Here is a 27,892-nt window from a genome sequence, read left to right as displayed (position 1 = left end):
GCAGTTTGCTCCTGGGGGATGGATGGATGGACCCTGTGGCACAGAGCCGTGTAGGAGCAGGTCTTGAAGAGCTGCTAACTGCGGGCAGCCCCCACAGGCTCAGTTCGGGAAGGACGGCATCCCATGGGAAGGACCCCACGGGGAGCAGGGGCAGGGAGGGACTGTGAGGGAGCAGTGGAGACAAAGTGTCATGGGTTGACCACAGCCCACATTGTCCTTACCCCTGCGCTGCTTGGGAGGGATGAATGGGGGGGAAGGTGGTTTTAGTTTGCTTCACTTTCATATTCTCTGGTGTTCTGGTGTGCTAGTGACAGGCAATACATTGCATTAATCTCCCTATGCCAAGTCTGGTTTGCCCATAACGACACTTGGTGAGCAATCTCCTTCTCCTTATCCCTAGAGCCCTCCCCACCATATTTCTCCCCCGTTCCCGTTGAGTAGGAGGGAGCGGGAGCGTTCAGCTGCCCAACAAGGTACAAGCACCACAGCAGCCTCTGCAGCATACCCAGGTTTTATCAAAAGACTACACAGGCAATAAAAAGCGTGCTCTTTGTTTCCCAGAGACTAGTGAGTGCTTTATCCTGATCCCGCGTGCCCTTCATCGTCCAGCAGCTGGACGCCCACCCAGGCGGGAGCCGGGCAAGGCGCCCCCGGCCCGGGCAGCCACCCCAGCACCTCCCCTTCGGCTCCGGGCCCGCCTGCTGCCCGGGGCCAGGCCCCGGCCCCTCCCTGCCGACCGGCCGCGTTGCCCGGGCAGCCTCGGCCGAGCTGAGCCGGGCCGGTGAAGCTGCGGAGCCCCCCCCGGCCCCGGGGCCGTCCCCTCCGCGGAGACCTCGGGCAGGCAGGACGCGGGGGAGCGCTGCGTGGGGCGCCCTGCTGGAGCCGGGTAGACCTGGCGGCCCCCAGCGGGCCCTGCCACCCTTGGGCGTTAACGGCGTGTTACAGCAGAGAGGGTCACGCTCTTGTTTATTTATTTATTTTTTTTTTAAAACTGCTTTTTCTTTGATTAAATTCGGATTCTTCTCCTTGGCCGGTTCCCGAGGACACATCAGCACACACAGGTATTCCTTCCTGAAGGTTTTCCTGCTAAGTCTCTATCTTATCCTCAAAACGAAAGCGTGTGACCAATGTAGTATTTAAAAGTCTGCCCCCGATGCAAACTTGCTATGCCGGAATGGCGAAGAGGCTGTACCGTGTACCCTGTACCCCTCTCGGATTTCTTCCAGTCCTCGGGCACCTCCCCTCCTCTCCACAACCTCTCAGAGGTGATGCAGAGTGGCTTAGCCACATCCTACAGCTCCCCCAGCACTCATGGGTGCATCCCACCCAGACCCATGGATGTCTAGGTATCACGTCTGCCTAAATGGTATCTAACCCGATCCTCCTCAACCGAGGGAAAGCCTCCTTTCTCCAGACCTTCTCTGTTGTCTCCAGAACCAGGGATTCCTGCGGGCTGTGAAGACTGAAGCAAATTTATACACGCTAAGTTAAGAAGTTAATCTGTACTGAAATGACAAGCGGTATTCAGTTATCAACACAGGTGTTTTTCACACTTGTGTATGGTTTGATTTGTCTGAACTCATTGTTCTACAAGTGCATACGGTGGTAAGTGTGAGGAGGAAAATGAGTTATCTAAAGATAGGTGTTAAAAGTTGTAGTTCTCTTTGCCTGGAGCTATGGTTGGAGACCTAGCTCCAGTTTTTTGCTTGGTGTTACCATCGAGATTAAGGTTTGTAGAGACTTCCCATTGTTTGTCTGTTTACCCTAACAAGGTTATGTCCTCTAGCAGCCCCAATAAGAAAGGAGGCAGTTTTGGTAGTAATACTTTTCCCCCCATGCATGCAGACAGTGTTTTATTTTCATCCTGCATATGTGACCTACTGTTTTGTTGTTATTTCTTTCAGGTCCTGGTAACTGAATTTGAAAAGACCATGCCTCTTCCAGAAACCATGTTTTGTGCTGAGCAGATCAAAATCCCCCCCGAGCTGCCAGATATTCTGAAGCAATTTACCAAAGCTGCTATCAGGACTCAACCTCGTGATCTTTTGCAGTGGTCAGCTGCGTAAGTATGGTGTTCTCGTAATGATGTAGTGTTATGAATACGGAACCACAAAGTCTTGATGGTCCTTTTTATTGTACAAGGGAGCTGAATTGTACATTAAACAACATGTATTGCATACATGCTTCTGTGTATTAATGGAACCTGTTAGCCTTTCAAAAATAGTATAGTACTCGATGTATTTTCTGCTTCACTGACATTTAGGACTGGCATATCTGTGGAATAGCTTGATTTTCATTAGAGATAAATGACTCTTTTTTGTTGTTGTTAATTGCTATCCTGAAGACCAAACTATTTTTTTTCTCTCACATGAGACTTAATTCTCAGAATATAAAGGACATGTAGAAATAGCCATTTAATTCTTAAACTTGCTTAGATTACTTTTTTGTTTATTTCCAGGAAAAAATCTCCTTAAACATTAATAAAAAAGGAAAAGGTCCTACAAAGTTGTGACTTACAGGTGCTAGTCCGTATACTAAATTTCTCACTGTGAAGTTGAAGATGTTTAAGATGTTTCTGCTTCTTTAAGTTCTATTTTTCTTTGACCTCAACTGCTCACTATCATTTTGTCTTGTTGTTGTGGTTTAACCTGGTGGTCAGCTCAGCATCATCCATCTTCTCACTCCCTTTCCTCAGGTGGAGTTGGGGAGAGACTCAGAAAGGTAAAAGTGTGAGAGCTCATGGGCTGAGATAAGGACAGTTCACTGGGTAAAGCTAAAGCCGTGCACACGAGCGAAGCAAACCAAGGAATTTGTTCTCTGCTTTCCATTAAGGCAGGTGTTCAGCCACTCTGAATAAAGCAGGGCTCATCACACCTAATGGCTCCTTGGGAAGACAAAGAGCATCACTCTGAACATCCCCCTCCTCATCATCCTCCTTTCCCCCAGCTGCTATTGCTGAGCATGGCCCCACACAGTGTGGGGCATCCCTTGGGCCAGCCTGGGCCAGCTGTCCTGGCTGTGTCCCCTCCCAGCTCCTGGATCACCCCCAGTCTCCTCGCTGGCAGGGCAGCACCAGGAGCTGGAAAGGGTATGGCTTTGTGTGAGCTCTGCTCTGTGACAACTAAACCATCAGCGTGTTATCACCACTTTTCATCTAAAATCAAAACAGCATTGTGTGAGCTCTGTGAAGAAAAGAAATTGTCCCAGCCAAAACCATGGCACTGTCCTACAGCTTGTGTGGAGAAGTGCTCCGAATGGTATTTGTGAGAATGTCTAAATTGTGAGGAACTGAAAACTGTCTGTACCTGTGTCCATGAGGGAGGAAAAGCTGTTAACGAAGCTAGGTTTGAGTCTAGCTAGTCCATAAAAGAAGTGCAGCCAAATTGCTACAACTGCAGCGTTGGAGGAAGACAGTGGGAACATCTTAACAGTGCACTGTTAGTGCCTTGTTTTATACCACGGGAATATGATACTCATGGTGCATGGTGTACCTCCTCATGAGGGATGGGTAGGGAACATGCTAAAACAGAAATCAGCAGAAACAGCTACTGCCAGGTTGCTTAGGGAGACTGAAATACGGGTCTGATTTGAGCAGGGGCAGCACCGCACTACCCTGGCTGTGCTGCTTTCCATGCTCGGGCTGTGGGACACCTTGGTTAAACGTTGAAGCAGCTTGGTCAGAGCTGCTGAGGAGCCCCCAGCAGCTCTGGTGTGCACCCTTTTTTCTGGAATACGTTCTTATGTGAGAGCACCTGAGATGGAATAATGCCCGGATTTGGGAACCAAATGAAGTAGAGGCAGGCCATAGTTTCATACGTGGTGCCAGCATTGCTTGAGGAACTTTGTGTCACCTTGTGTTGTAGTGTTTGTCCATAGGAATAGTCAGATGGGAAAACTGATCCAGCCAAAAAATAGCCCAGCTGTTACACCAACATACATGCAATGTATTTATTTCTGTTTGGTTAAGTGAGTGTGGTTCTGCAGTGCTGTTTGCTGTGCTTTTTTGGCAAGTATTCGCACAGCATGGGGTAGCCATGGCATGGACATGAATGACCAGCACATATGAATGAGGAAGAATGAAGAAATGCTCGAGTTAGACCCACGACTGCCTGAATGAAAACTGTTTTGTTTTGTTTTGTTTTGTTTTCCCAGTTTAGATTGTTGGCTACTTTATGGCAGAGATGGTAGCTCTAAAGGCTGTGGTAGCCTTATAATTAAAAGGATGTGCATCTCATTCTCTTTTCGCTCTATCCCTAAATTTTATTTCAGAGTGGACAGAAATAGCACCAATGCTTATGTGAATGCTGCAGTGCTAACAGTGTTGCCAGGGGTTTTTGGGTAGCATGTGGGGGGAATGTTAATTAAATCAGCAGTAAGATGCTCATCGGTCTAATAGGAAAAGTCTGTGTGAGGTTGTGCAAGCACATTCTGAAGTTGATAACTTGCTGTCCGCCGTTGCCAAGCAGGGCTGAGTGTATTGTGCATAAAATAGGTTAAGTTACTTAAGAATTATTAGAGTATTATAAAAAGGACTATGTAAAGTCTTAAGACTGTGGTTTCCACTAAAAGGAACGGTGGAATTACCCCCTGGGCAGGGGAGAATAGCAATCCTGCATGCAAAGAGCTCACTGAGTGCTGCTGCCTATGTGTGGGACCGTGGAGATTCGTTTATAGAACTGTAAGACCGCTTACTTCTGTGTAGCTTTTAATCATCCTACGCATTAAGCTATGTTGCTGTTCCCATTCATGTAGGTACTTTACAGCGCTGGCAAAAGGAGAAGCCCCTCCTGTGAAGGAGAGGGTGGAAATGCCTTTAGCGAAACAGAAAGAAGATGCTGGCTTGACCCCAGGGCTCCTTAAAGTCTTGCATAAACAGGTACAAACCGGCCTTTGGCAATAGTGACAAATGCTAATGTGGTTTTCTGAGACAAAAAAATGTTGTAGACAGCTGGGGAGACTGTCAAATACTTGATGTGTTTTGGGGAGGGACTTGTGTTCTTAGTTTCACTCTGGTTTTCAGCGTTCTTAGTGTGGTGGTATGGTTTTGTTCACAGCTTTCTCCTAAGGGCATGGTTAGCATTGAAGAACTGAAGGAAAAATGGAAAAACCTGTGCTTGCCCGAGGAGCAGCTGGAAGCTATCCTGCAGTTGGATGTCCATGATGAAGAGGTGGAGTGGATGAAGATCCTGGCACTGGGGTGCAGCGTGCTTGGTGAGGTATGTTCGCAACGGGAACCTTCAGGACCAGCACCTAATGGTCATGTATGAGTATAAGTAATGCAAATGGACCTTGGGGTTAGGTTGTGTAAAGGTGCTTTTGTGTCACTTGGTGTGCATCTGCAAGCTGCACCTGGCTAAATGGCTCCTGTGTTTACTTCTGCTCTCTGACAGCTTTTTTTAACCCAGAAAGGGCAGGCTGTGTCCTCACTTCACAGGGTGGCAGTAGAACAGCAGGCATGGCTGTGGGGAGCTTAGCTCATGAGAGACAGGACGATGGAGGCATGGTGCTCAAGGCTTCGGTGCAGAAGTTCACAGAGCAGAGCTGGAGGGAGAAATTAAAACATCAGTTTCTAGTTGTGTAGCTAATTACATTTTCACAGAAGCAGTTAATGTTACTAAATCTGCATTTAATTCTTTTAATGTCAGTAATGCAATCTCAGCAGAGCATTTTAACAGAATGATAGATTATAAAGTACTTACACTAAGCTGATGTTCTTCTGAAGGATAATATTTAAAGGCTTCTGCAATAGGGAATAAGGGCTACTAGGAGGAAAATATTTTTGAATGTTGAGATATCCAGAAGTCCTAGTTCTCCACTTGAACTGTATATTTCTTGATTCCAGCTCCTCCCTTTTTCATTTTTGAAAATGAATAATTTTGCATTCTTCCCCTTGTTAAAAAACAAAATGAAAATAAATAACAATAAAAAAAGCAACATAAAAAAATGCAGTCACAGGAGCATCATTCTGATGAAGCTGTGCAGCCTAGATTTACTTCCTTTGTCCATCCTTTCAGATATTAAGAGACTGATTAGATTTTGGCTCTACATAACAAAACTTAAACTTCAGTTTCCTAAACCTGAAAGGAAGAAGCTCACAAACTGTTAGATTCATTTCCTCCAGTTGTAAATAGCATCCCTATTGGAGTAGGGTCACAGTTAAGATACAAGACTAGACAAGTAGAGTCCTAACCTAGAAGCGTGTGAACTTCTTCGTAACACCAGTCAACCGAAGTATTTTTCTGTAAAACTGATCTGTATTTTGAGTCTTACCTGTTGAGAAATAACCACGAGTAGCCTGTTAAGATGCCTTTAAAAGGTCGGAAATTGAGTGGGAATAAATCTACTGCGTTAAGTGAGGAAATGAGTAGCAGCTTGGCATGGGAGGAGGAGGAATGGTGATAAAGTGGTAGCAAAGTGCTGAGGCTAGAAGGCCATGCAGAGATTCACATCGTGTAAGCAGCTGTTTCTCTGTCCCCAGAGAGACCTCCTGTAGGAGGAGCTACATTAAGTAAAAACTTCAGGAAGAGGTTTTACTGAAGCTGCTACTGCTTCAACTGTTAAGGGATTATAAAAACGAGACTTCTCCGGCAGGTATTCTAGATTGTTGAATAGACATTGCATTTATTTTGCTTTTTTTTTTTTTTTTTTGACTATTAGGGATTTTTTTTTATATATATACAAAGTTGTTGCTGGCTTATTAATGAAAAGGTAAAGGTAAATTTTGAAAAAGTTATAACAAAAATATGACTTCCTGGGTTAACAAAACCCTGTTTGTTTGTTTTAGTAGTGTCAAACCAGTCTCTCACTCAATGCAATGCCATGGCAAATTTTTCCACACTTCCCCATATAGCTCAGTATGGATAGGGCAGTGGATGATAGACGTTGTATGGAATAAAGCATTTTTTTAAGCTTACTTTGAACTAACACTTTGAGGCACGTTTTTTGTTGCTCAGAGAACTTGAACCTTTTTTGGCTTTGATTAACTGAAACATTCTTGAAGTGTTTTTGGTCTCAGTGTTTTTTCTATTAACTATTAAAATGGAACTTGCATACAAGTAAGAAAACAGTGAATTCCATCATTCCTAAAAAAAAATAATAATAATAATATACTGATAATATAATAAAATCTTTCTTTTTTTTTTTTTTTTTTTTTTTTGGTGGATTTGTCTGTCTTAACTGCTGCTACAAATTCATTTAGACCCGTTGAGATAATGTGTGTGTATAGATGGGTATATCAAGGTCTGAGTTTTTGCAGTAGGAGAATAGAGCAATTTGGCCATATTGGAGGTATGGCTCAGAGTACCCTGTGTGATCTTTAAGCATTACAGCATTATGGTATTTTTTTTATTTCTGTCTGTTACTTGAACTTTAGTATTGTTTTCACCTCACAACTTGTACTGGTTTGTAAATTTGATAATGAAAGCTAGGTAATGATGATAAAGTCTTCATTTCATCTGCACTGATTTTCAGTGGCTTACGGTCTGTGTTTTGTCATGATGTACAAAGGATGTTCATGGCTCTGATACTTCTTCTCTCGTATCTTGACTGTCCCCCCTACAGTCTTTGCTGAGTTCGATGAAGCATGCCTGCGAAATTTTAACAGAGGACCCAGAAGGTGGAGCGGCTCGCGTTCCCTTCGAAACGTTCTCCTACCTTTACTCCTATTTGGCCAGTATCGATGGAGAGATACCGGATGAGAAAATTCAGGAGTTCCTCAATGGAATTAAAGAACAAGCGTAAGTATTCAATTCAGCCATCAATTTTAATATAAGCATCACTTCTGGGCTCTCTGCAAGCCTTTAATTGTAGATGCGTAGTCTAGCTTCTCTTGGGTGTAGCCATACTTACATGAGTAAAAGCTGACTAAGGTTAGATCAAAAGTGTCAATAGTTATTTTCTCTGAGTGGTCAGCCTTGAGGGTTTGAGCTGTTAAATGATAAATTTTTATTTTTCCACTTCTGAAATATTGAAGTTACTGCCTGGTGATGTGGCTTTCCCCTTAGGAAGCAGTTACACACTGCTTTGTATCATCTGTGTGTTAATGGTAGTGGAACTATCGTGTCTTATGGGCTGCTCTTGTGGTGGTTGAGATCATAAATCAGAGAGAAAATAGGAGCTCCCACTTGAAGTCTGTGAAGTTTCTATTGTGTTTCTCCCATATTACTTCTCCCTGGTACTTCAAGGGGGGAATATTTAACGTATAGCTGGCCTTAAAGAGTTTGGCTATGCGATTTTTGTAGTATTAGCTATGGTAAATTGTCCTTCTTGGAATGGTCTTGGCATTGGTTGCCTTCAGTGAGTATAAAAGACAGACTGTGCATAGTCCCACCTGAATTCATCCTGTTTTGGTTTTCATACCGAGTTAGTCTTTTTGGAATGGGTCTTTGCGGTCAAGACAGAACCAACTTCACGCATAAGAATCCAAAAATGCACAGGCACACACATGAACTGAACTTTTGTCATTAGATACCAGATTGCTATTATTAAAACATGGTTCTAAGTAAAAATCACTTCTGCTTGCAGTTAATATAGGCCTCAGTTGTATCTTGCCTTGCATGCTAGGATTTACCATATGTGCTTTTCTAAGACATCTGGTTTTTATTCCTTTCCAGTGACCAACAAGATGGCATGGTACAGCTCAGAAACTTTCTGAGCCAGCCTTCAACACTGTTTTGATCAAGCCTACCCTTCTGGACCAGGCGAGGGTGGAAAAAATAAACAGGATTAAGTAGCATACAAGAAGATTCTTTTCTCCAGGATTTTTTTTTGTTTTTCTGAAATTACCCTTTATCAGATGTTAATTGAATATGTGGTTATATCGATTTCCTGCCTCTCAAATAGATGCAGGCATCCTGAGAGTGGTACTTTGACTCATTTGTTTATACACAGTGAAATGTATTTTTAATGAATCTTTCTATCTGTACTTCATAAAGACAAAACTACGTGTAGAGAAGACTGGACAGTGACAAGTGGTGCATTTCTCATTATCCTTCTGTACAGCACTGATTTTATTTTTTTATTTTTAACTGGTGTAGGTTGTCTTTTGACTACCTTGTCTGCAAATTAGTCTGACAGAGATGAATAAAATCTGAGAGAGGCTGTACTAAACTCAAATAGACAAGAGATCAACATAATTTATTAATAGATACATTAGTCTTACACATTTACACATTTTCTGGCATACACTGCTTCCATCCTGACAACCCCTGAACACTATTTCATTTTGTCTCCGAACACAGCTGTGAAGCAACACCAGTATTATGTTCACAGAATTACTGGCCCTGGCACAACACAAGTAGCAGTATGTTCTGTGCAAGTAATTCTTTGAACAGCTGGCAAACAAAATCATTACGTTCTTGGTCCTACTTCCTTCTTTTATGGCTGTGATATTTGTCTTCTTCCCTGAAAGAAAAAAAGAGAAGTGTGCATGCTGTTAGATTGATACTTTATTCTCTGTACTAAATTCTTACACACAAGGGCTACAGCTGCCTGACTCGGAAGCAGGAGTCAGCTGACACCATTTAAGCTCACCTCTCTCTTTTTCTCCGTGACTCTCTGTCTTTGCCTCGTTCACGACTCCTTTTTCTTTTACTTGGACTCCTGCTGGTCTCTCTCCTGTGTCTGGTGCGTTCAGCGTCCTTAGAGCTTCCTCCAGACTGCCGCGAGTCCACTGAAGCTGACCGTCTGTCTTCCCTTCTGAAGAATAGTTATTGATTGGTACTGATATTATTCAATAAGAAGCTTTGCAATCACTATTGTTTTCAGTATCACTTTTGCAATATACTGCCTAATAACAAGAGGCTTAATGAGTCTTCTCCATCTCCCCCCAAAATGCAATACCTCCCCCAAAAAAGGTCCTGGGTCAATACCCTTATATGCACCCATTTCAGCAAACTAACTAATCCAATTATCACTTCTTACAAACCTTGCTCCTCAAAGCTGCTCTAATATTGCAGTCTTATCTCTACTTAAGAAACAGGAGAATGTGGAAGGGATTCATTCTGTTTTGCTTTAAATCCCCAAGTCTTTAACCACCTGCCCTGAGCTGCTACCTCCCATTAGAGGAGCCTGCAAGCTTGACCTAATTCCTTTATTCACCTTTACTTTAGTGCTGAAAACAAACACCTAAAGTGTCACCTTTCAGTTTGTTTCATCTCAGTGAAGAAGCGTAAGTAGACCAGGTAATAATTCCACTGACAAATGCATTGTGTTAAGAACTCAAGAAGGTCCAAATATTTAGTAAACTTGGAAAGCCTTTTCTTTGAGGCATTATATTTTACTGTACCACATGACAGAATATGCTACAGAATAAGAAGAAATCCTGCACTTGTATTTTCAAGTATCTTTCTGTTCCCAGCTATTATGTGTATGTTTGGACACAGGGAAGCAGTGCTTGTTCCCCAGCTACATCAGAAACTATCTATCCATGTGGATCACTTTCAGCTCATCTTCTCATCCCTGAAAGAAAAGTATTAATTCTTTTTTCTCCGTCCTTTATGTAGTCAGAGCTGCTCAAGCAACAGCTTAACAGAATTGGCATACAATAAACTGCATGTGTCTTAGCTGAAGGTAGTATGTTCTATATAGAAAGCAGTACAGGATAACACTACAGGCTGTCAGGCTGCTCTGTCCACGCAGAAAGGACATATTAGCATTCATGAGGAATTTGCTATCTGTGACATACCTTCCTGAAGATTTTGTCTTTCCTCCTTCACACATCTCTGCATTATCTAGCCTATTCTCTTCCTGCCACTGACTGCTGAGTTCTTCCATATGTACACCAATCACATCCCGAATCACCTGCAGATTAAAGAAAGATTTTAAACAACAGAAAAGCAGCATGCCATGGTAGTTGCCTATATATCTTAAAAACAAACAAAAAAAACCCACAACATTTCAGCATAAATTTAATAGCACCATTTCACAACAGTCTGGTGTATCTGGTTGGCATTTTCACATTCAAAATTTACTAATGTCAGAAATGCTTCAGTTATTTGTAATTTGCTTCAACTAACCAAAACAAGAAGATTTCTCTATAGTTTGCAATTCTTAAGGCAGAGCACAAGAAGCAGAATAGGTGTCTTCTCTCAATGGGTGTATTGTTTATACCAATATAAAGTATACAAAAAAAAACAACAACTCATATCTTTGTCTTAAGACACTCACCTCAGTGTAAGACTTCTTTGTGATGTGAACGTTCTTAGCCCTGTACGATTGCCGTCGCCGTTTGTAGTCTCGCATTTCAGCCAGAATTTCAAGATGGGACTTTGGACCTTTCTGACTGTCATCTAGCAAAAAATTAGAAGTAAAACAAATGGCCATTAGCACAACATTAGCACCTGTGGGTAGGCAAGTCTGCTGGATTTAGTAAAAGGAGTCTGAAACAAAATACACTGTATTGTTTCTGAAGTTTCTCCAATACTTAGTAGCAATTATGGACTTAACACAAGCTTCCTTTCCAACTTTCTTACTGTTTATACAAGGCTAGAAAAACACCACGCAGATGTTACTATGTGATCTGTCTCCCAGCAGTGACCCAAATCAACATACAGGGTTGCAGTTTGGTCAAAATGCTACAAAACACAAGCCATGTATCCAAAGCTGGTATTACTGTAAGAAACAATGATTGAGAAAGCCAAGTTCTGTTGAACAGTTACCTGTATAGATAACAAACACTATCTGCTAAGCACAACAGGGTCACAGAATAACACAGAATAACACCAAGTTTCACGTGGTACAGTTACACAGCAGCACGTCTCAATAGTGGTAGGAGGCCTTGTCCATTATATCCCTTGCTATGATGCTCAAGAATTCAACTGAATGACTGCACCAACCTGCCTTGTTAGGCTTTTTTTAATTTTAAATGATCTTTAATCTTGCCATCTCTTATAGTAAATACTGTTCCAAACTTCACAAGTAATTGTCAGTATTAAGACACCTGAAGTCAGTTGCTATGACAGAAGATCTATCCATTAAATATACATAACATCTATGCCAAGGAAAGAACACCACGGCTTTCTCAGAGCTGTCAGCACAAAGACTACCAGACCAGTATTTTCTGATGCCAGATTGTCATTGTGGCTTTGAAGAACAGTATGTTTTTCCTCAATAAAAGTAGCAAAATTCATGTCGGCTTTCACCAAAAGTCATCTACCTATATGACATAAAAGCTCCGAGCAATAAAACAACAGTAGACCATCTTCCAAACCTTGGGTGATCTTTGCTGCTAAATCCACAAAGAGATCGCTGTCATTTTCTGTGATTTGCGACTTCGACCTCTGTTTCTTTGTTTCCTCAACAACATAATCATAAAGAGCAAGGCGGTCAGCTTGAGTCAGGTCACAAGTGTAACGCTTATGATTTTGAGGAACTTCTACAGGCAGTGATGAATAAGATCCTGGAAGTTGAACAGAGAACTGTTATTAGTAAGACAGCATAATTATACAGGAAAAAAAAGGAAAAGGTCAGCAATGCCATAAACACGCACGCTATGTTCGTCCTCCCCTTATACATCTGTAAGGAGTTAAGTCCTTCTTCACTTGAAAGGGTAACACAGGAATTTTATTTTTAGAATGCACTGTTCTTACAGGGTCACAGAACCCCATAAAAGTGCCCTAACAGTTGTGTGTTCATGATTTTATAAGAATCCTACAGCTTATGATCAATACCAGCCTTCCTGTCCTATTATACAGCTACGTTGGTTTTTTTTTTTCCCCATTTGTCTTTGTTGACAAAGATTTCCAATTAAACAAGCAATCTCAAGTCAGTAAATCTTAGAACAGGCCAAGACACCACAATAAAAATCACTCTGTATAGTTTTAGTGAGATCTTCACAGAAGCACAAACTTGGAGTGAAAACTGCACAGCAAACACTGGCATCTAGTGGCTCACTGACATATCTTTGTGGTGCACCAGGTGACAAAAGGCTTATTTTCTCTACCTGGATATACACGTGTCAAATTGAGTTACCACTTCTCTCCAGAACAAAATACACCCGACGCATTCCAAAAACATGTGTCAATCAGATGAAGGCTTTGCCAAGCCAGAGAAAGAAGAACAACATGGAAATCTATGCCCGAGCAAGCGCTGCTCTATTTGTCAGGTCAGGAAAAGTACAAGTGCACTTTTCCTTCTGCACATGTGCTAGCCAAACCAAAAGTGTACAGGCACAAAATGCTGCATCTTTTAGGTGTTGCAGTAACTTCCGAACTACATACTGCAGCTTTACAGTGGCTCCTATAAGTGGCCCTACTTTTCTACTCTTAGTCTACTTTTCTACTCTTAGCCTTATCCTCTCTTCAGGAGAAGCATAGGTCACAGTCAACCTACTCTACAGACTAGTCACAAAACCCACTGAAAAACGAGACAAACTAATGAGCTGAGAGCATCGGCAAAGGACATTATTGTATTTGTAGATGTGTATCTATTATATAACTATGTAGAGCCTTGAAACAATCCAACATAATACTAATGTGAACATCGCTCAGTTTTTGATCTACGAAGTGTTGGACAAGCGCACACAGTTCATGTTTAGCAACTAATCCTTAAACAAAATTAAAACACAGTCCTCCTTTTTCCTTTCCTCCTCATCCATTCCATGAACAAGAAGTCTGGAGGCTGCTTGTAAAGAGCTGGGGCCACACAGGGCAGAACACAGTACCAGAGAATACAGGCAGAAAACGAAGTGTATATAATGGGATGGGAAGGAAAGGACTAGTGCTTCAGGAAATTCTTGAGTTTTGCGTCTGAAGAGAACTAGAAGTCTGAGTACAACAGACTCAAATTCTTTTACCTGGTTGACCTGAATAAAGAAAGTTGTTACACCCCAAAATAAAGACAAGAAGGAATATTAAAAATTAACTTTAAAAGATCCTGCACAGCAATTCCACAAGAGAGCTAAAGAAATCATCTCCATACCTGCATTCTACTTACCTTCACTGTAGCCTATGCCTTCTTTCACACTTTGAGCTTTAGCTTGCTGAACAATACGAAACTGGAGATCTTTATCTGCAGATAGAGAAGAACTTCTACATCAAGTACTTGGTAGGGCCAGTCTTTATTCCCCAACCTCTATTATGAGATTTATGGTATTTTACAGAACATTGTAGTTTTATTGATGCATAAGGGAGTCTAAACTAAAAGTATTTTAATCTATCCCATATTTGAAGTATGGGGAGGAAGGGTAAAAAAAGGAAAGGATTTCTGGGTTACAGGGATATGGAAACACGTGTATGTACATTGGAACTCTCTCCTGTATCATTACTGTATGTCCAAACTCTAGGGCCAGTTTTTCTGCCTTATTAAAGTGCTTTTTAATGTACTTTCTGCACTTGATGTAAGGAAGAACCTATATAAATTACCAAAGAAGAAAAAGGATTCTGTGTTTTACTATTAAAATGGCCAAGGACCTACAGAGCAGAATTACACAATGAAAGAGGTTAAATGAATAAGGTAAAGCAAGGCAAAGCACGGTGACAAGACAAAATAAATCTATGTGATGGAAACACTCAGTTTTTCTAAGATGTCTTGGAGAGTTTATGGGCAAGGTAGTGCAGTGTGCTGGTGTGAGGACACAGGTTTCACCACACCTGAGGTGCTCCACACAGGCCACCCCGCAGGAGCAAGGATGGTGTTAACAGGTTGCCCAGAGAGGTTGTGGTGGCTCTCTCACCTTGGAGAGGCTCAAAAGCCGTTTGGACACTGTGCTGGGCACGCAGCTCTAGGTGGCCCTGCTTGAGCACAGCGCTGGACCAGGCGACCTCCAGCATCCCCTTCTGACCTCAGCCCCGCTGCAAAGCGCCCCCACACCCACCCACCCGCTTACCCATCGCAACGCCGGGCACCTTCAGGTTTTCGTAGAAGAAGCTGGAGTCGTACATCTCAGCCTGCGGGACACAACAGCTTGGTCACAGCACAGCAGCCCTACCTCATTGAGCCGCCCGTGGCGTCCCCAGTCCACAGCCCTCACTTGGGGTCCCCGGCGGGATCCGTGCATGGGGGCTACTTGCAGCACCTTAAAAGCCCCCATTACCCCCCCCCAATTCCTCCCCCAACGCAGGACCCCCCCTTAAGCCGCATCGCACCTGCTCCTGGTCGGAGTATCCCATCTTGCGGAGGCGGCAGGACGCCGCATGCCTCTCCAGCGACGCCCGGGGCACCCGGTGATGGCTGTCGTAGGGGCACACCACCCGCTCCAGCTGCCGGCCAAACACAGGTCAGCGCCCACGGACACCCCAAGCTCCCGCACCCCCGAGGAGCCCACCGCCACCGCCAACACCACCACCGCCACCGCCGCCCTCTTGCCGTTACCAGGTCGCCCAGCCACACGGCGCTGCCGGCCGCCATCGCCCCCGAGCGCCACAAGGAAGGGGAGGGAAGGAGACGCCACCGCCGCCATCTTTACTCCGGGCGCACCCCGAGATGGGGCGGCGCCATTTTGTGAGGCGGCTTCAGCCCGGCTGCTGAGGGCAGGGAGGGAGGGAAGGGGCCGAGGGAGGCGCCGCTCCGCTCCGCCCCGGCTCCTCCTCAGCCTGCCCCGCCGGGGGGCAGGGGTACCAAAGGGTGGTGCTGCATGGCACAGAGAGGGAGGGGTTGTGCGTTAAGTCTTGGCACCATCCCCACACATGCACAGCCCAAGGGACAGCGTGGGAGAGAGCCACAGAGCTGGCACATGCCCCCAGGAATCCTGTCCGCTGTTTGACCAAATTACAAAAGCCTTCCCTTAGATGCTGAGGGACCATTAGGACTCAATAAAACTGGAACATAAAACAAGGGAAGAACAACTATCCTAAGAAATAAATTTAGTGTGATTGACAGTTTTTGCTCGCCTATTTCTGTCATCTGTGAGAAAAGCGCATATGACTCGAAAGACGAGTCAGTGTAACAAGGCGGGGTGGGGTGGAGGAAGCACGACAGATGTAGCTGCCAGAATGACTCTTGTACATCTGCTTTCCTTAGCAGATTACAGCCATTTCTCTCCTGCACTGTGAATTTGAGACTCAGCTGGGATTTTAGCCCTCTGGGAGATTTGCTGGCTCTTGCTATGTTTGCCTGAGGATCTCTGACTTCACACAATAAAGAATACTTGGAGCTGAAGACTTCCCATCTGCCCTTGCCGTTTCATCTATGCTGTAGCAGGGTGTGCTAGCTAACATTAGCACATTTTGTCATAAGAGTAATGAGAACAGCTGGGCAAAATGGTGCTGACCATCTCATCTCCACTGGAAAATGCTGTTTCTTCAAAATTACAAAAGTCGAGTTCAACAAAATATCAAAGCAGTTTTTTTTTTTTTAAAAAAAAAAAAAAAAGAAAGATAGAATTAAACTAAATTTATAAGTAAAAAAAAATAATATCAAAATAAGATGATATTTAAAAATCGAAATCAGTATAGATAATTTGCTCTGTTAAACCAGAACATTTTGTGTGATTCAAAATAATCCTTGGGTGCTTTTTTCCCCCCCTAAAATAACAGCTCCTGTGATCATTTTTCCTCTGGCCCGTATGGATTTGATGAAAAGGCTGAGCAACAAACCACTGGGGTGAGTGTTCTCCTTTCTAGAGCTCTGGGAGAAAAAGTCCAGAGAAGCTTCATTCCTGTGATACAGTAAATCCAGTTACGAGGCCGCTAGTGCACAGACCACAGTGGGGCCTGGGCTAAGATTAAGCCTCTGAAATAGGTTTACAAGAAAATCAAGGACAAAAGGTGAGCCAAGGCCTTTAAAAAATCCATCGGGATACTGTGAAGCAGCTCCACGACACAGCAAGTCAGTGTGCAGCTTCATGGGGATCCTCTGCGGCAGCACCGAGTGCCCCGCACCCCTGTGCCAGCTGAAGTGGTGACAACGCTCTGGGAGGAGATGCTCCAGCTGGTCCTTGGGTAGGGCTCCCAAAAACTGGAGGACAAGATTTTAGGTTCAGCAGTGCCTTGAGAAGTGGCTGCAATCACAGTGCATCCCAGGGATGCCCTCAGGGCAGCTGTGAAAGCTGCTGTGGCTCTTGCTGCGTTTGTCCCTTTGGGGCATGAGGGGATAAGGTGCTTCCATGAGCCACTTTCCCAGCTCACAAAAATTCACAGCACTGCTTTCCCTTACAGGCAACAGCACACTTACATTGGTTTCCCATCAAATGGGAGGTGAGATCACCACAGACGTTCAGCTACATAGCCTTTTGTGGCTGATTCCAGCCTGTGGCATACCCTCCCCTGCACGTTAGGACCATGCTGGCTGCAGGCCAGCAGCTTTGTGAGCCTGTGGTTGAACGACACGGCTGATAACACACCATTGAGTTTAACACATATCTGCCTCCGCGGTCCCTTCTGAGGAGGAGAGAGGAAACAACACAGCTGCATTTCCCCACGCAGAACAGCCTCCCAGAAGGGGGTACGTGAACACAGCCTGCCCCCCTTGCAGTGCTGCAGTGCTGAGTATGCTGGGAATCTGGTGCTCTTTCTGAGCAATATTGATCTCCTGAGGAAGTCACTGCAGGAACCGGCCCCAAATACCCTCACAGTGCAGCAGAACAATCTGAAACTGCAGGATATGCAGAAGGCACAACAGGGAAATAGCGCATACATTATGGCAGCATAAAGGCTGTACAGCACTCCTGGGGAACTCCATAAGTGTACCACCTCTCCTCCTCCTCCAGATACAATTTATACTGCTAGAAAATCCAGCTGCTTACACATCTGATACCCTCTAATACTGCTCATACAGGCCAAACCTTTCTGATGATCATGCACCAGGGGTGGGAGTCTCATTCTGAGAGACAAAACCCTTCCTCACACAGATCACACAGGGAGGAGCATCCCTCACCCATGGCTTGCATTTTTATTAATTCGCTGATAACAAAACCTTGCAGGCACTCTGCAGCCTTTTAAATATGTATTTAGAAGCATATTGGCTCCTTGAACAAAATGATTTGTTTCCAGTGTAGCAGAGAACACGCTTTTCATATTTAACATTCCCTCTATTGCTTAGATTCATTCTTAGAGGTGTATTGTGTTAAAAGTTCCTTCTGGAAAAACAAACAAACAAACAAAACCCACAAAACACCACCACCAACAAAAACCTATGAAATCTCAAACTATTCATTCTTTTTAACATGTTTCTGGTAAAGAGAATTTAAATAAGCATTTTAACACGCTTTTCAGGCCTTGCCATGGCGTACTTGCATGTTTCTGGAAAGAGAAAGGTCCAGGGAGCAAGGGAAAGCAAGCTGAAAGATGAAAAGATGCTTCTTGGGACTACTCAAAGGCCAAAATGGAAACAGCCTGGCTTATAGCTCCAGGCAGCCCATGCTGGCTTGGCAGGTAGAAAAGACAGCTTTTGACCCGCAACTAGAACAGATTAGTGCCAGGCCCCACCCCAAGATACCTGGCAAAGTTACAAGCTAGCACAGGGCTTGGAGTGAGCAGCCTTCTCCTGGCAGCCACCAACATGTCCTGAAACTGGTATGTGCTCCACCAGGGCATAAAACTCATTTTCTCCAGGGAAGATGTGGTGCCCAGGCTGATAACCCAGGGTTCACTCAGCAAACTACTGAACTAGACAGAGATTTTGTCAGGAGAAAGCACACAGGCACTTGAATTTTATTTTTTGGTCAGTGCAGCTATTGCTCCCTGCTCTCCTAGACTTCAGCTAAGATGCCACGCTCCAAATCCGCAGCACAGGCTCAGCTGGATCAACCTTGTTATCTGCAGGGACACGAGGTGAGCTTCTCTAGCAGGCGTGAATCAAATTAGAGAAATATTCTTCACGGCATAAGCAGACTCCTCAAAATTCCCCATGCCAGATTTGTTACCAGAGATTAATTTCCATCATTTGCTGTCTGAGTTCCAGCTTTGCTGCCCTTCCAGGTCACCCCCAGCCCTGGTGTGGGGCAGAGCAGGTGCTAATGGTAAGCAGAGAAGTCAGAGATTGCTCTCAGGCCTCATTATTTCCTCTGCCACGGGAGCCCAGCTGGTTTATTCATTCAGCTGTGTACCACCCAGAGCCTGCTATGGGTCCTTGGCTCCTGCATCGTACTGCTTGCTGTTTTTTACCTTAGCCCCATTCACAATTACAGCCCAAGGTGTATGTTACAAACTGCACTACGCTGGACACTCCAAAATTGATTTACAGGTGGCAGCTCTAGCACCCGCTAATGCCTTATTGATTCTTCTTTTTGTGTCTCCTGTGATCTCCGGTGGAGGCAGCAGATTTAGATCGGCGGATCAGATTGGCATGACCCTTATCTTTAAAGATAAAGAATCTGAAAGCTTGGTGTTGCCCCCGCATGTCAGATTTGCACGGAGCCTGCATGCCAACCTGTGCTTGCACACGACAACGAGAGGTATTGCTGCAGGAGTACTGCCAGAAAACAGCCTCGCATGGTGGACCTGGAAACTCACTGAAAGCAGGTGGAAGCAAATCCAACCTCCTTTTGCATGCTGAAGCTTTAATGTGGGTGGGTTTGCTCCTGTGTGGACTTTTCCACATAAGCCCTCGCACCTTCATGGCTACTGCACTGCGATCTTTGGCCCTTTCTCTACTCCTGCTTTGCAAGGAGCTCTCCAGCCAGGCAATGCCTGCTGCCTGCTCAATGCTGAGGTTGCTCACCTGCCTCCTTCTCCTGAATTTTGCTTCCAGCACGTTAATTCGGTTAATGCCCTCGATGATAAAGCATCGTGCCCTACACGCTCTCGGTGTGGCGACCCTTGTGGCACAGGGTTGCTTGTCCTCACTGCTGGATAGGAGGGAAGGGCATGCAGTCTTTCCAAAACCACACAGATGAGGTCTAATTGATTTTTTTCTCCCACAGAGGTGAGACCCAACAATTTGCCCATCTGCTTGCCATTTCCACACACCAGTCTTCCTGGGGTGGCTTTACAGCCGGAGCTGGAGGTGAGGCTTTGTAGCACACCCCACCAGGAGCTCGGTCTCTGCCGAGCAGAGGTGTCAGCCCTGGAGGCAGCTCCCTGCTGGTGAACATGGGCCAAGAGCCCTCAACGCCCCCAAAAAGCAAGAGCTGAGCATCCAGTCGGGCAGGGGAGAGCAGACAACACACAACCACCTCTGAAAATGCGTGTCACTGCCTCTCCGCTTCATTTCCCACAGTAACAGCAGCAAGGGCTAATGGATGAAATATTTGTTAATTTGTTACTTGGCCCGAAAGGTGTTGCCCGAGCAAGGAGCACGGTGCGTTTCCCTCCCTCTGAGCATGTACCTGGGGCTGCAGCCACAGGCTGCTGCTGCTCTGAGTGCTGCTGTCATGGCTTGACACCAGGCCTTTGTCCCTGGGTTGCTGCTGCCCGTGCCTGGCGTGCGTTGGTAGGATTTTATTTTATTTCCCGAGCACAGGGAGCTGGCCCAGCTGATCACCTGCCAAAGATCAGCTGAAGCCCGTGGTCCCCTTGCCGCCTGCACTGCCCTTTATTAGCAGGGCACAGGGAAGTGCTTTCTGTGGGGGAGAGCATCCCTCCCTTCGTGCCACCTGTGACCTGTGAAGCACCTGGAGCCGCGAGGTGAGCCAGCTGGGTCCCGGCCATGCTCCACGGCCAGCTGGAGCCCTTCCACCCTCCAGCAAATGCTCAGTGGCCAGGCACACGCAGGCAGAGCCGCTCGCTTCTGCTGCCACCGCAGGCTTGTGCAGCTGCAGAGGTCGCCCTGAAAACGCGGCCTCTTGTTATTCTCTCGGTGAGCAGTGGTAGCTGCCCCTGGGTGTTTTCCTTTGCCGTTTCTTTCCAGAAGGGTGTGCGAAGCAAGCGACGTGATTTTTAAGCTGAAGCAACGCTTCAAAGGAAGCGCTCCAGAAGGAGAAACTCCACTCACCCACAGCAGTTTTGTGGAAAAAGGAGCCAGCAGCAGGCACAGCGCCGGGCGGGTTTTATAACAAGCCTCGTGTGCTGGGTGTGGATTTGCAGGCACTCCTACCAGCATCCCCCCCTTGCAGGAGGATTAGCCCCATGGATTACGGATGCCCTTGAAGGAGGCTGGCGTACTCTCAGGTGCTCTCAGCACAAGAGCTGCACCCCAGCAGCGTGGTGTTTGGGACCATGAAGAGCCAGGAACCCCCTGCCCAGAGGTGCTCAAGGCCAGGCCGGATGGGGCTTTGGGCAGCCTGGTCTGGGGGGAGGTGTCCCTGCCCGTGGCAGGGGGCTGGATTTATGTTGTATTTATATTTATATTCTATTTGAGGTCCCTTCCGACCCAAACCACGCCGTGGATCCGATCCTGGGCTCGTTGTCGCGGCCTGACGCCAGGTGGAGCTGCACAAGCGACAGCGAAGCCCCGCAGCTCACCGAGGCGCTGCCCTTCAGTGCACACCCTGCCGGCTCGCCCTCTGCCTGCTCATGCCTGCTGCAGGCAGCGGTGGGAGAAATCAGGCCTGGGTCCCTCTGCATAGCAGCACAGACCCAGAGATATTTTAGTAGTGAATCAGTTACACCAACCCCTTCCCGTAGCTTCTGGAGGGGTCTGGCATCTTTACATCATGTAAAGATCCTCCCAGCATAAACCTTGAGCATGTCTTTCACGCGGCCTTTTCCTGTTTTATTTGGGGGTTTTCTTTCCCGACTTCACAAGAACCCCCCGAAAAACTTCCCCATCCCCTTCCCCATCTCCTTCTCTGTCTCTGTCCCTCTCCTCTTGAAGCTGCTGAAAATTAGCAGCTCAATTTAAGAGCACTTCTGTGCTTGTCAGCAGCTTAGCCCGCTGCAACAGTGTCTCAGACCGCACAGAGGACACCAGAGCCTGTCAGTGACTCCTTCATCTTTATTTTCTCTTCAGTGTGAAGTGTCAGTGGTGTAAGCCCAGCGGATTTTGGAGGGCTCTGTTTGCTATGACACGATCACGATGGGAGCGAGGCAAGGTTCCTCCAGCCCAGCACTCCTAAACCTTCCCTGCAGTGGCAACCCTTCACTTCAGCCTTCCCTGCCTCTTGCTTAGAGTGCAAAATTTAAAAAACAACAGCAACAATTTCCAGAAATAAGATGAGCCTCTCAGTTCATCTGGAGGTATTTTTTCAAGAGGCTCTGAGCAGTTCTCTAATATCGCTTTGTCTCCCCTGTGCTTCTCCAGCCTCACTTGTGACCCGGACAAGCTGGAAGCTGGAGATTTTTAAATTAAGGTAGAAACCCCCCGGGGAAATGAGGCAGCTGTTCTTCTAATATGTACACAGATATCTAATGCATATTGATGAATTACATATACCATTTATATTTATGTTTAAAAGGTCAACGGTGTATATTTACGTACACGCACGTATGTATGGATGCATACAAGATTGTACATAAAAGGTCAACAGCATGAATAAGAAAAACAAGTTGGTATTTCTAGCTCTTCTGTTTAATTTGAGAGACACTGGGGGTCACCTAGGACGGCAGCGAAGGCTGGTGGCAATCATCACCCTGTTCTGCAGGTCTGTAGGCTCACCTGCAGTGCCTTGTAGCCTCAGAGAAAATCCCCTCACACACTCTTTTTCCACTCAGCCTGGGGAATTCAACAGGGCACTTTATCATGGGGTGCTTTCCATCGACTTACTGGGGGGGAAAAGCAACTGAAAATTAGAGTATAATTTTCCCCAAACAAGCCTAATTTAAAACAAACTAAATGGCCTGTGTGAAACCAATCAAGGAAATAAATTTAAAAAAAAAAAAAAAAAAAAGATCTGGTTAACAGATGGTCCCAGAGCTAAGGGAAGCTCTGAAATGAGCTCAGCCACACTAAGCTGTTAGAGGCTCCCAGCAAACAGGCCAAAATAGCCACTGCTAAATGCCGGAGTCATTATCAAACACACCAATCTGCCTGTAAACGAGACAACGTTTCTACTGAAAGCAAGACTGTTAAAAGTACAACCTCCTCATCCTGCATATTTGTGGTGACTGCTGTTATTAGAAGTGGGTATTGCTGTTTAAGTGCCAATAATGAACTTTCATCCCTTGCTTCTCTTTCTCCTGTCAGCCCAATATAGGTCCGAAGGCAAGACGTGCATGGCCTTACTCTTCCAGTCTTACCAGGAGGTAGGAAAAAAGCAGTTGCAGTTAATCTTACTTTTATTCCCCTGTTCACCCCTCATCTAAAGATTGATTGGGGCCCTGACCCAACAAAGCACACAAATGCACGCTTAGCTTCGAGCAGGCCTCGATTTATAGTTCCAGTAACTTCCCAGCAACGGGAACAGGCACGTGCTGGCACTCCATGCTCGAGTGCTTTGCTGGATTCGAGTGCTTCGGGGTACAGCCTGCACAGTTCTGTGTTTCTGACCACTGTGTTCATCTCCCTCCAGAGAGCACTGGGGCAGGAACAGGACTCAGCTACGCCTGATGGTGCAGGAGGCTCCACTTCCAGATGTTGAATGCAGATCCCCTTCCGCTGCAGCTGTAGAAGAGACAACACAACATGAGAAGTCTCAAATTCTTCTCGTTGTCGCTTTTTTTTCCAGTTTCCTAATGATGTAGGGGCAATGTGACCGGCACTGCACATCGCTGCTCTACTTCCCTACCTCAAATGTGCCAGAGGCAGGATTTGAATTTAAAATTGACAAACTGGAGAAACAGACTGCAAAAATAATAAGATGGAAATCTGTAAAGACAAGTGCAAAGCATTACACTTGAGCAGGAATAATCAATTTCCCGAGTACAAATTGGGACCAAATAGTTAGGAAGTGTTGGAGAACAGGTTCTGGGGACTGCAGTGGGTCATAAACTGAACAGACCTATGAGAGGGTGCTGTGAAATAAGTGAACATGTTAAGGGGGTCAGAGAACCCCTAGCTGCAGGAGAAAAACCCCAAGAGAGAGAAAAAAGGTGTAGTCACCAAAGATCTCCAATCTCCCTATAGAAACTTTGGAGCAGTAAGAGTTATACATGAAAAGAAATCAATGACTAGAATCACCTGTCCATGTTTATTTATGTGTTTGTTTACAGCTTAAATATATTTTTAATACATTAATAGCCTTTAGATAGAAAAAGGCAGCTATAGCAAGCCCCTGTCTGTTCTCCTTTCTCTATTTCACACTTCAGGCTTTGCAGACAGTAAGGAAGATACCCGTGCTGCTCCTCCGCAAAGGCGTTGATGGCAGTGGTGTTTCACGTGTTCCAGTGCCACAAAGGTTTCACTGCACCTCCAAAAAATACCATGTAAGAAAAATGCAAAGGTGCAGCAGCACAGACTAGGAAATGGGGCTGTGCTCTTGGCTTCCCCAGTGGAGAAGGATCTGGCTAATGGTGTCCAGGGAGATCAGATCCTGCCCAACTGCACATTGCTGAAGAGGAACATCCACAAAACCAACCAGCCAGTTTCCTAAAAGCGTGCCTCCTGAGTCCCTCACAGACTTGCTTGGCTTTACCCTTCTAATCTCGCTAGCAGGAAGGCAAATCTGATTGCAATTAATCTCACGTGACAAACAGAGAAGGGAGCCAGAAAGGCAGGAGGGCTCGCTGAAAGCAGCAGTGAGATGGGGCAGCACAGCCAGGACGTGAGCTCAGCCTCACCCAGCTGGGATCGCCCTGCTGGGCAGGGCTTCAGGAGCAGGCAGGCTGTACTTCCCCTTGCAGCTGTGACTAAAAACACCCAAACTGCCCATAAAGCAAGCATGTTTAGTTTTTTTTTCCTTCCAGTTCTTCCTCTCCTTTATCACTACCAGCATATTCATGCCACTGTCCCAGATGAGTAAGATTCAACGTTATTTATTGAGTTACACTGCTGCGAATGTCTACTTCTCCTACGCAGCCACGTGCTCAGCAGCTCTCAGCTATCTCCCACTGAAAAGGAAATATTTTGGTAGAAAAATGACACTTGGCAAGGCTTGGTGCCATCACACTCACCAGGCTGAACTGGGGTTAAGGAGAAGGGTGAACATAGGGGAAAGAATAATATTGCTCTCAGCATGAGAGCCTGTCTTCTATATTCACAGCAGTATAAATTGCTGCTACGTACTGGTGTGAGGAAAAGTATTTTCTTATGCATATTTATAAAAATGCATAGAAATAATTTGAGAAGCAATAGATCACCATGTAATACAAAGTAAACTGATGTATATTTTCAGAGATTGGTCTCATAATACCTACACTTGCATTGAAAAGACTACAGAGGGTAAACTGCTTATCATACTCCTCTTAATACTTTATTCCTCTTCTTATAAGGAATGGCTTTAAACTGCTGCATGTATTGCTTTTCACATTTCACTGTTTGTGTTAGAAGGTAAACCTGCCCTAGAATAATAGATTACCCCATCTGTAAGCGGTGCAAAGGTTAATGCAAAGATTTTTTGCTCTTGTTAAGCTGCATTAGCCAATATGATGGCTTTTTCTAAAATGTAGTTTCAATGGTTCCGCTATTTCAAAATATGTTTGACTATTTTGCTATCTTTTTTTTGAAGCTCATTATTTCCCAGCTGGGAATAGAGCAGACTGTGGGCTGAGGCAGCTGGCAGATGGACAGGGAGGAAGAACTGCCATCCCCCAACAGGCTTCACCCACACTTGCTGGGGAATTGCTTTCCTCAAAGCACAGCCCCAATTTAGGTTAGCTGGAAGCAGCTCATTTTTAAAGAAATCTTATGATACCCAGTGTTAAGAGAAATGAAGTAAAGACTTCTGAGATGCATTGCTACTTCTCACCCCACTTTAAAGCAGTAACTCCCCCTACAATACATAATAGATTAAAAAAAAATAAAAATCTACCCCAAATGAAGACTTTTTAACTGTTTTCCCTCCTCATGTTTCCTTTTCTTCTTCTGTCTTGATCTATGCATATTCAGAACTAATTGGGAAACCCACTCTGCTAATTTTCCTTTGGGTTTTGGAAGGAGGAATTCATCAGACATTGACAGCACAGAAATACCAAGTACTCCAGTCAAGTTTTTTGAAGGGGCTGAAGAAGGAAGTCCATCCAAGCACGCTCGTTTAGACATCTGAGAAAAGAAGTCAGAGTGGACTTCTGAGTGATGAGACCCAAGGATTCACAAGGAGCATCTTCAATGGTGCTATCTACAGCAACAGCAATAAACAAACAAACAAACAAACAAACAAACAAAAAAACAACACTATTTGTTTGTTTGTTTTGTTTTTGTTTTCTTTTTTTTTTTTTCTGATCTTCCACTTCAGACACAGTTTGACTATGCAGCTGGAAAAGCAAGTGAGTCTCTTCCACATATGTGCTCTGTATTCCAAAACATACAATAAAATGTTCATGGTGCATATGGGGCTTGGCTGTGCAATCGCTGTGCAGGCAGCGAAGCGAGGGGCTGGACCACCAGGCTGGGCAATAAATGTACTGCTATTGCACTGGGGCTTTATTTCTGCCTGCAGTTCAGAGCCTGCAGAGCACACCCCCACCGGGACTCCACGTCCCCTCCGAGTGAGCCCTCAATTGACTACAGCAAACTGTGGTGACAGTCCGGAGAGTCATGGCAAAACTGACACAGCAAAGTTCCTCTTTCACTGCCATTTACCTGTCAGCTTAAAAGAACACAAATTCACGTGCCTTCATCGACACCAGCTGCTATGAATGACTAAAATTCATGACTTTTCCTAGACATTTCTCCTGTGGTAAAGTTGGCATGGCTAAATTATGGTAGTTATTTGCTAATGACAATATTTAGGCTCGCAGTAAGACTGTGGATTTAGGAGCTTCCATCTGTCCAGCCAGAGGGTGGCAACTACAGCACCTTAGGTGAGTTGTTCATTTCTTTGTGGCTGTAACCACTTCCAGCCTCCAGGAAAGGCACAGCACATTCAGGAGTCCTTCAGGGACCAACAGAGGCTCACCGTGACAATATTCACTGGGTGATCACAGTGAGTTATCGGAGTCATCCTGTGCTGCATTATGCTTTCTCAACCAAAAGCAGCCTCTGCTCTACGAGAAGATCAAGCATAGTAGCTGGGTCCACAAACAAGCTCTGGGTCCTCCCAGGCAATTTCCAGCTCGGCTCCAGGAGGGCTGTAGTGCTGTGACTGACTGCTCCCCTGCAACCGACTGTGCTGGCACGGCACCTGTGTTCTGTAATTTACAGGGCTAGCGCCCGAGGCTTTAAATCCCTTAGGACAGGAGACCTCTTTTAGCTGGGGTTATACAGAGTGCATAATAATAGCCCTGTGCCTAGCAGAGTAACGGCCTACCACGTCTACTCATTATTACTGATGATCATGTTATGGTGTTAGTAACAATTGTCTTTATGTCAAGACTTCTCCAGGAAGCAGCTGGATGGCAGAAGGCACTAAAAAGTTTCCCTCCGCTATCCTGCCTTGTGGCATGAATAGGTAACACTAAATCCCTGTAAAAAATACACAGCTCAGGCTTCCTTCCTTCTCTCATTAAAAGGCACTTTCTTAGGGGGAGGTTAATTATTTAACAAGCTGTTTGATTCACCTCCTTAACCCACTTTGCCTGGTCTTCTGCGGCTGGCTGCCCCGATGCTGCCTGTGCTGTGAGGATGCTGGGCATGATGCTGCCACTCCTGCCAAAGGCAGCTGAAGGAGGCTGCTCACAGCACAGCTGTAGGCTGCCATGGCTGCACATTTCCCACCTGTATCTACCACCAACAGCCCTTGCTGCGGGGGCATGCGGCCAAGAAAATACACTTGCGTGTAGCAGGAACCTCCTTCCTGGGGCATGGACTCTCTTGGTTGAATTGCAGCTCTACATCCCACATGCTGGCCTCTGCCTCATCCCAGCCCTCCAGAACCTGCTCTGGTTTTAAAATGCTTGAAGATCCCACAGCATTTTCTACCTTAGCAAACACCTCTTTCATAAATCTTTCCTTATCAGCCACAGCAGATCCCTATCAAGTGACTTTGCTGAGAAAAGACCATTTTCCGAATGTTTAGAGCAAGTGCCTTGCTGCTGGCTCTGTGAGCACTGGTGTTTGTGTCCAACATGGAGTGAGAGGGCTGACTGGGCAAAGCCCTGCCTTT

At 45.4% G+C, this 27,892-nt stretch overlaps 2 protein-coding genes across 4 annotated transcripts; one reads left to right on the top strand and one right to left on the bottom strand.

The window, feature by feature from the left end:
- The first annotated feature begins 769 nt into the window (after positions 1 to 769).
- ROPN1L (rhophilin associated tail protein 1 like) lies at positions 770 to 8,996 on the top strand. 2 transcript variants are annotated; one of them, XM_082755313.1, is made up of 6 exons: positions 770 to 1,061; positions 1,905 to 2,062; positions 4,753 to 4,876; positions 5,055 to 5,216; positions 7,561 to 7,736; positions 8,613 to 8,996. In XM_082755313.1, the coding sequence occupies exons 2-6, from the start codon at positions 1,932 to 1,934 to the stop codon at positions 8,674 to 8,676; spliced, it is 657 nt and encodes a 218-aa protein (XP_082611439.1). In that variant the 5' UTR covers positions 770 to 1,061; positions 1,905 to 1,931; the 3' UTR covers positions 8,677 to 8,996. The 2 variants fall into 2 exon arrangements, with proteins under 2 accessions (XP_082611439.1, XP_082611438.1); XM_082755312.1 differs by lacking the exon at positions 770 to 1,061 and having other exon boundaries at positions 1,764 to 2,062.
- Positions 8,997 to 9,104: 108 nt separating this feature from the next.
- On the bottom strand, positions 9,105 to 15,452 carry SNRNP48 (small nuclear ribonucleoprotein U11/U12 subunit 48). 2 transcript variants are annotated; one of them, XM_082755310.1, is made up of 9 exons: positions 15,310 to 15,452; positions 15,084 to 15,197; positions 14,825 to 14,885; positions 13,933 to 14,007; positions 12,209 to 12,397; positions 11,167 to 11,288; positions 10,685 to 10,800; positions 9,532 to 9,696; positions 9,105 to 9,402 (listed from the first exon to the last, which is right to left on the bottom strand). In XM_082755310.1, the coding sequence occupies exons 1-9, from the start codon at positions 15,343 to 15,345 to the stop codon at positions 9,363 to 9,365; spliced, it is 918 nt and encodes a 305-aa protein (XP_082611436.1). In that variant the 5' UTR covers positions 15,346 to 15,452; the 3' UTR covers positions 9,105 to 9,362. The 2 variants fall into 2 exon arrangements, with proteins under 2 accessions (XP_082611436.1, XP_082611437.1); XM_082755311.1 differs by having other exon boundaries at positions 9,532 to 9,693.
- Positions 15,453 to 27,892: the final 12,440 nt, after the last annotated feature.

This window comes from Aythya marila (genome assembly GCF_965140915.1).
Source record: "Aythya marila genome assembly, chromosome: 2".
Taxonomy (NCBI): Eukaryota; Metazoa; Chordata; class Aves; order Anseriformes; family Anatidae; genus Aythya; species Aythya marila.
The sequence above is the reverse complement of the archived record's forward strand: the minus strand, read 5'-3'. Positions and strand labels throughout refer to the sequence as shown.

What these genes read in the sequence shown, in the direction of transcription:
- ROPN1L (XM_082755312.1), top strand. Translation starts at nt 1,776, where the DNA reads ATGTCCTCTAGCAGCCCCAATAAGAAAGGAGGCAGTTTTGGTAGTAAT. An exon ending in CTTTTGCAGTGGTCAGCTGC is followed by an intron (nt 2,063 to 4,752) that starts GTAAGTATGGTG and finishes CCATTCATGTAG; the next exon opens with GTACTTTACAGCGCTGGCAA. An exon ending in AATGGAATTAAAGAACAAGC is followed by an intron (nt 7,737 to 8,612) that starts GTAAGTATTCAA and finishes ATTCCTTTCCAG; the next exon opens with TGACCAACAAGATGGCATGG.
- SNRNP48 (XM_082755310.1), bottom strand. Translation starts at nt 15,345, where the DNA reads ATGGCGGCCGGCAGCGCCGTGTGGCTGGGCGACCTG. An exon ending in CCGTGTGGCTGGGCGACCTG is followed by an intron (nt 15,198 to 15,309) that starts GTAACGGCAAGA and finishes TTTGGCCGGCAG; the next exon opens with CTGGAGCGGGTGGTGTGCCC. An exon ending in TCACGGAGAAAAAGAGAGAG is followed by an intron (nt 9,403 to 9,531) that starts GTGAGCTTAAAT and finishes TTTTTCTTTCAG; the next exon opens with GGAAGAAGACAAATATCACA.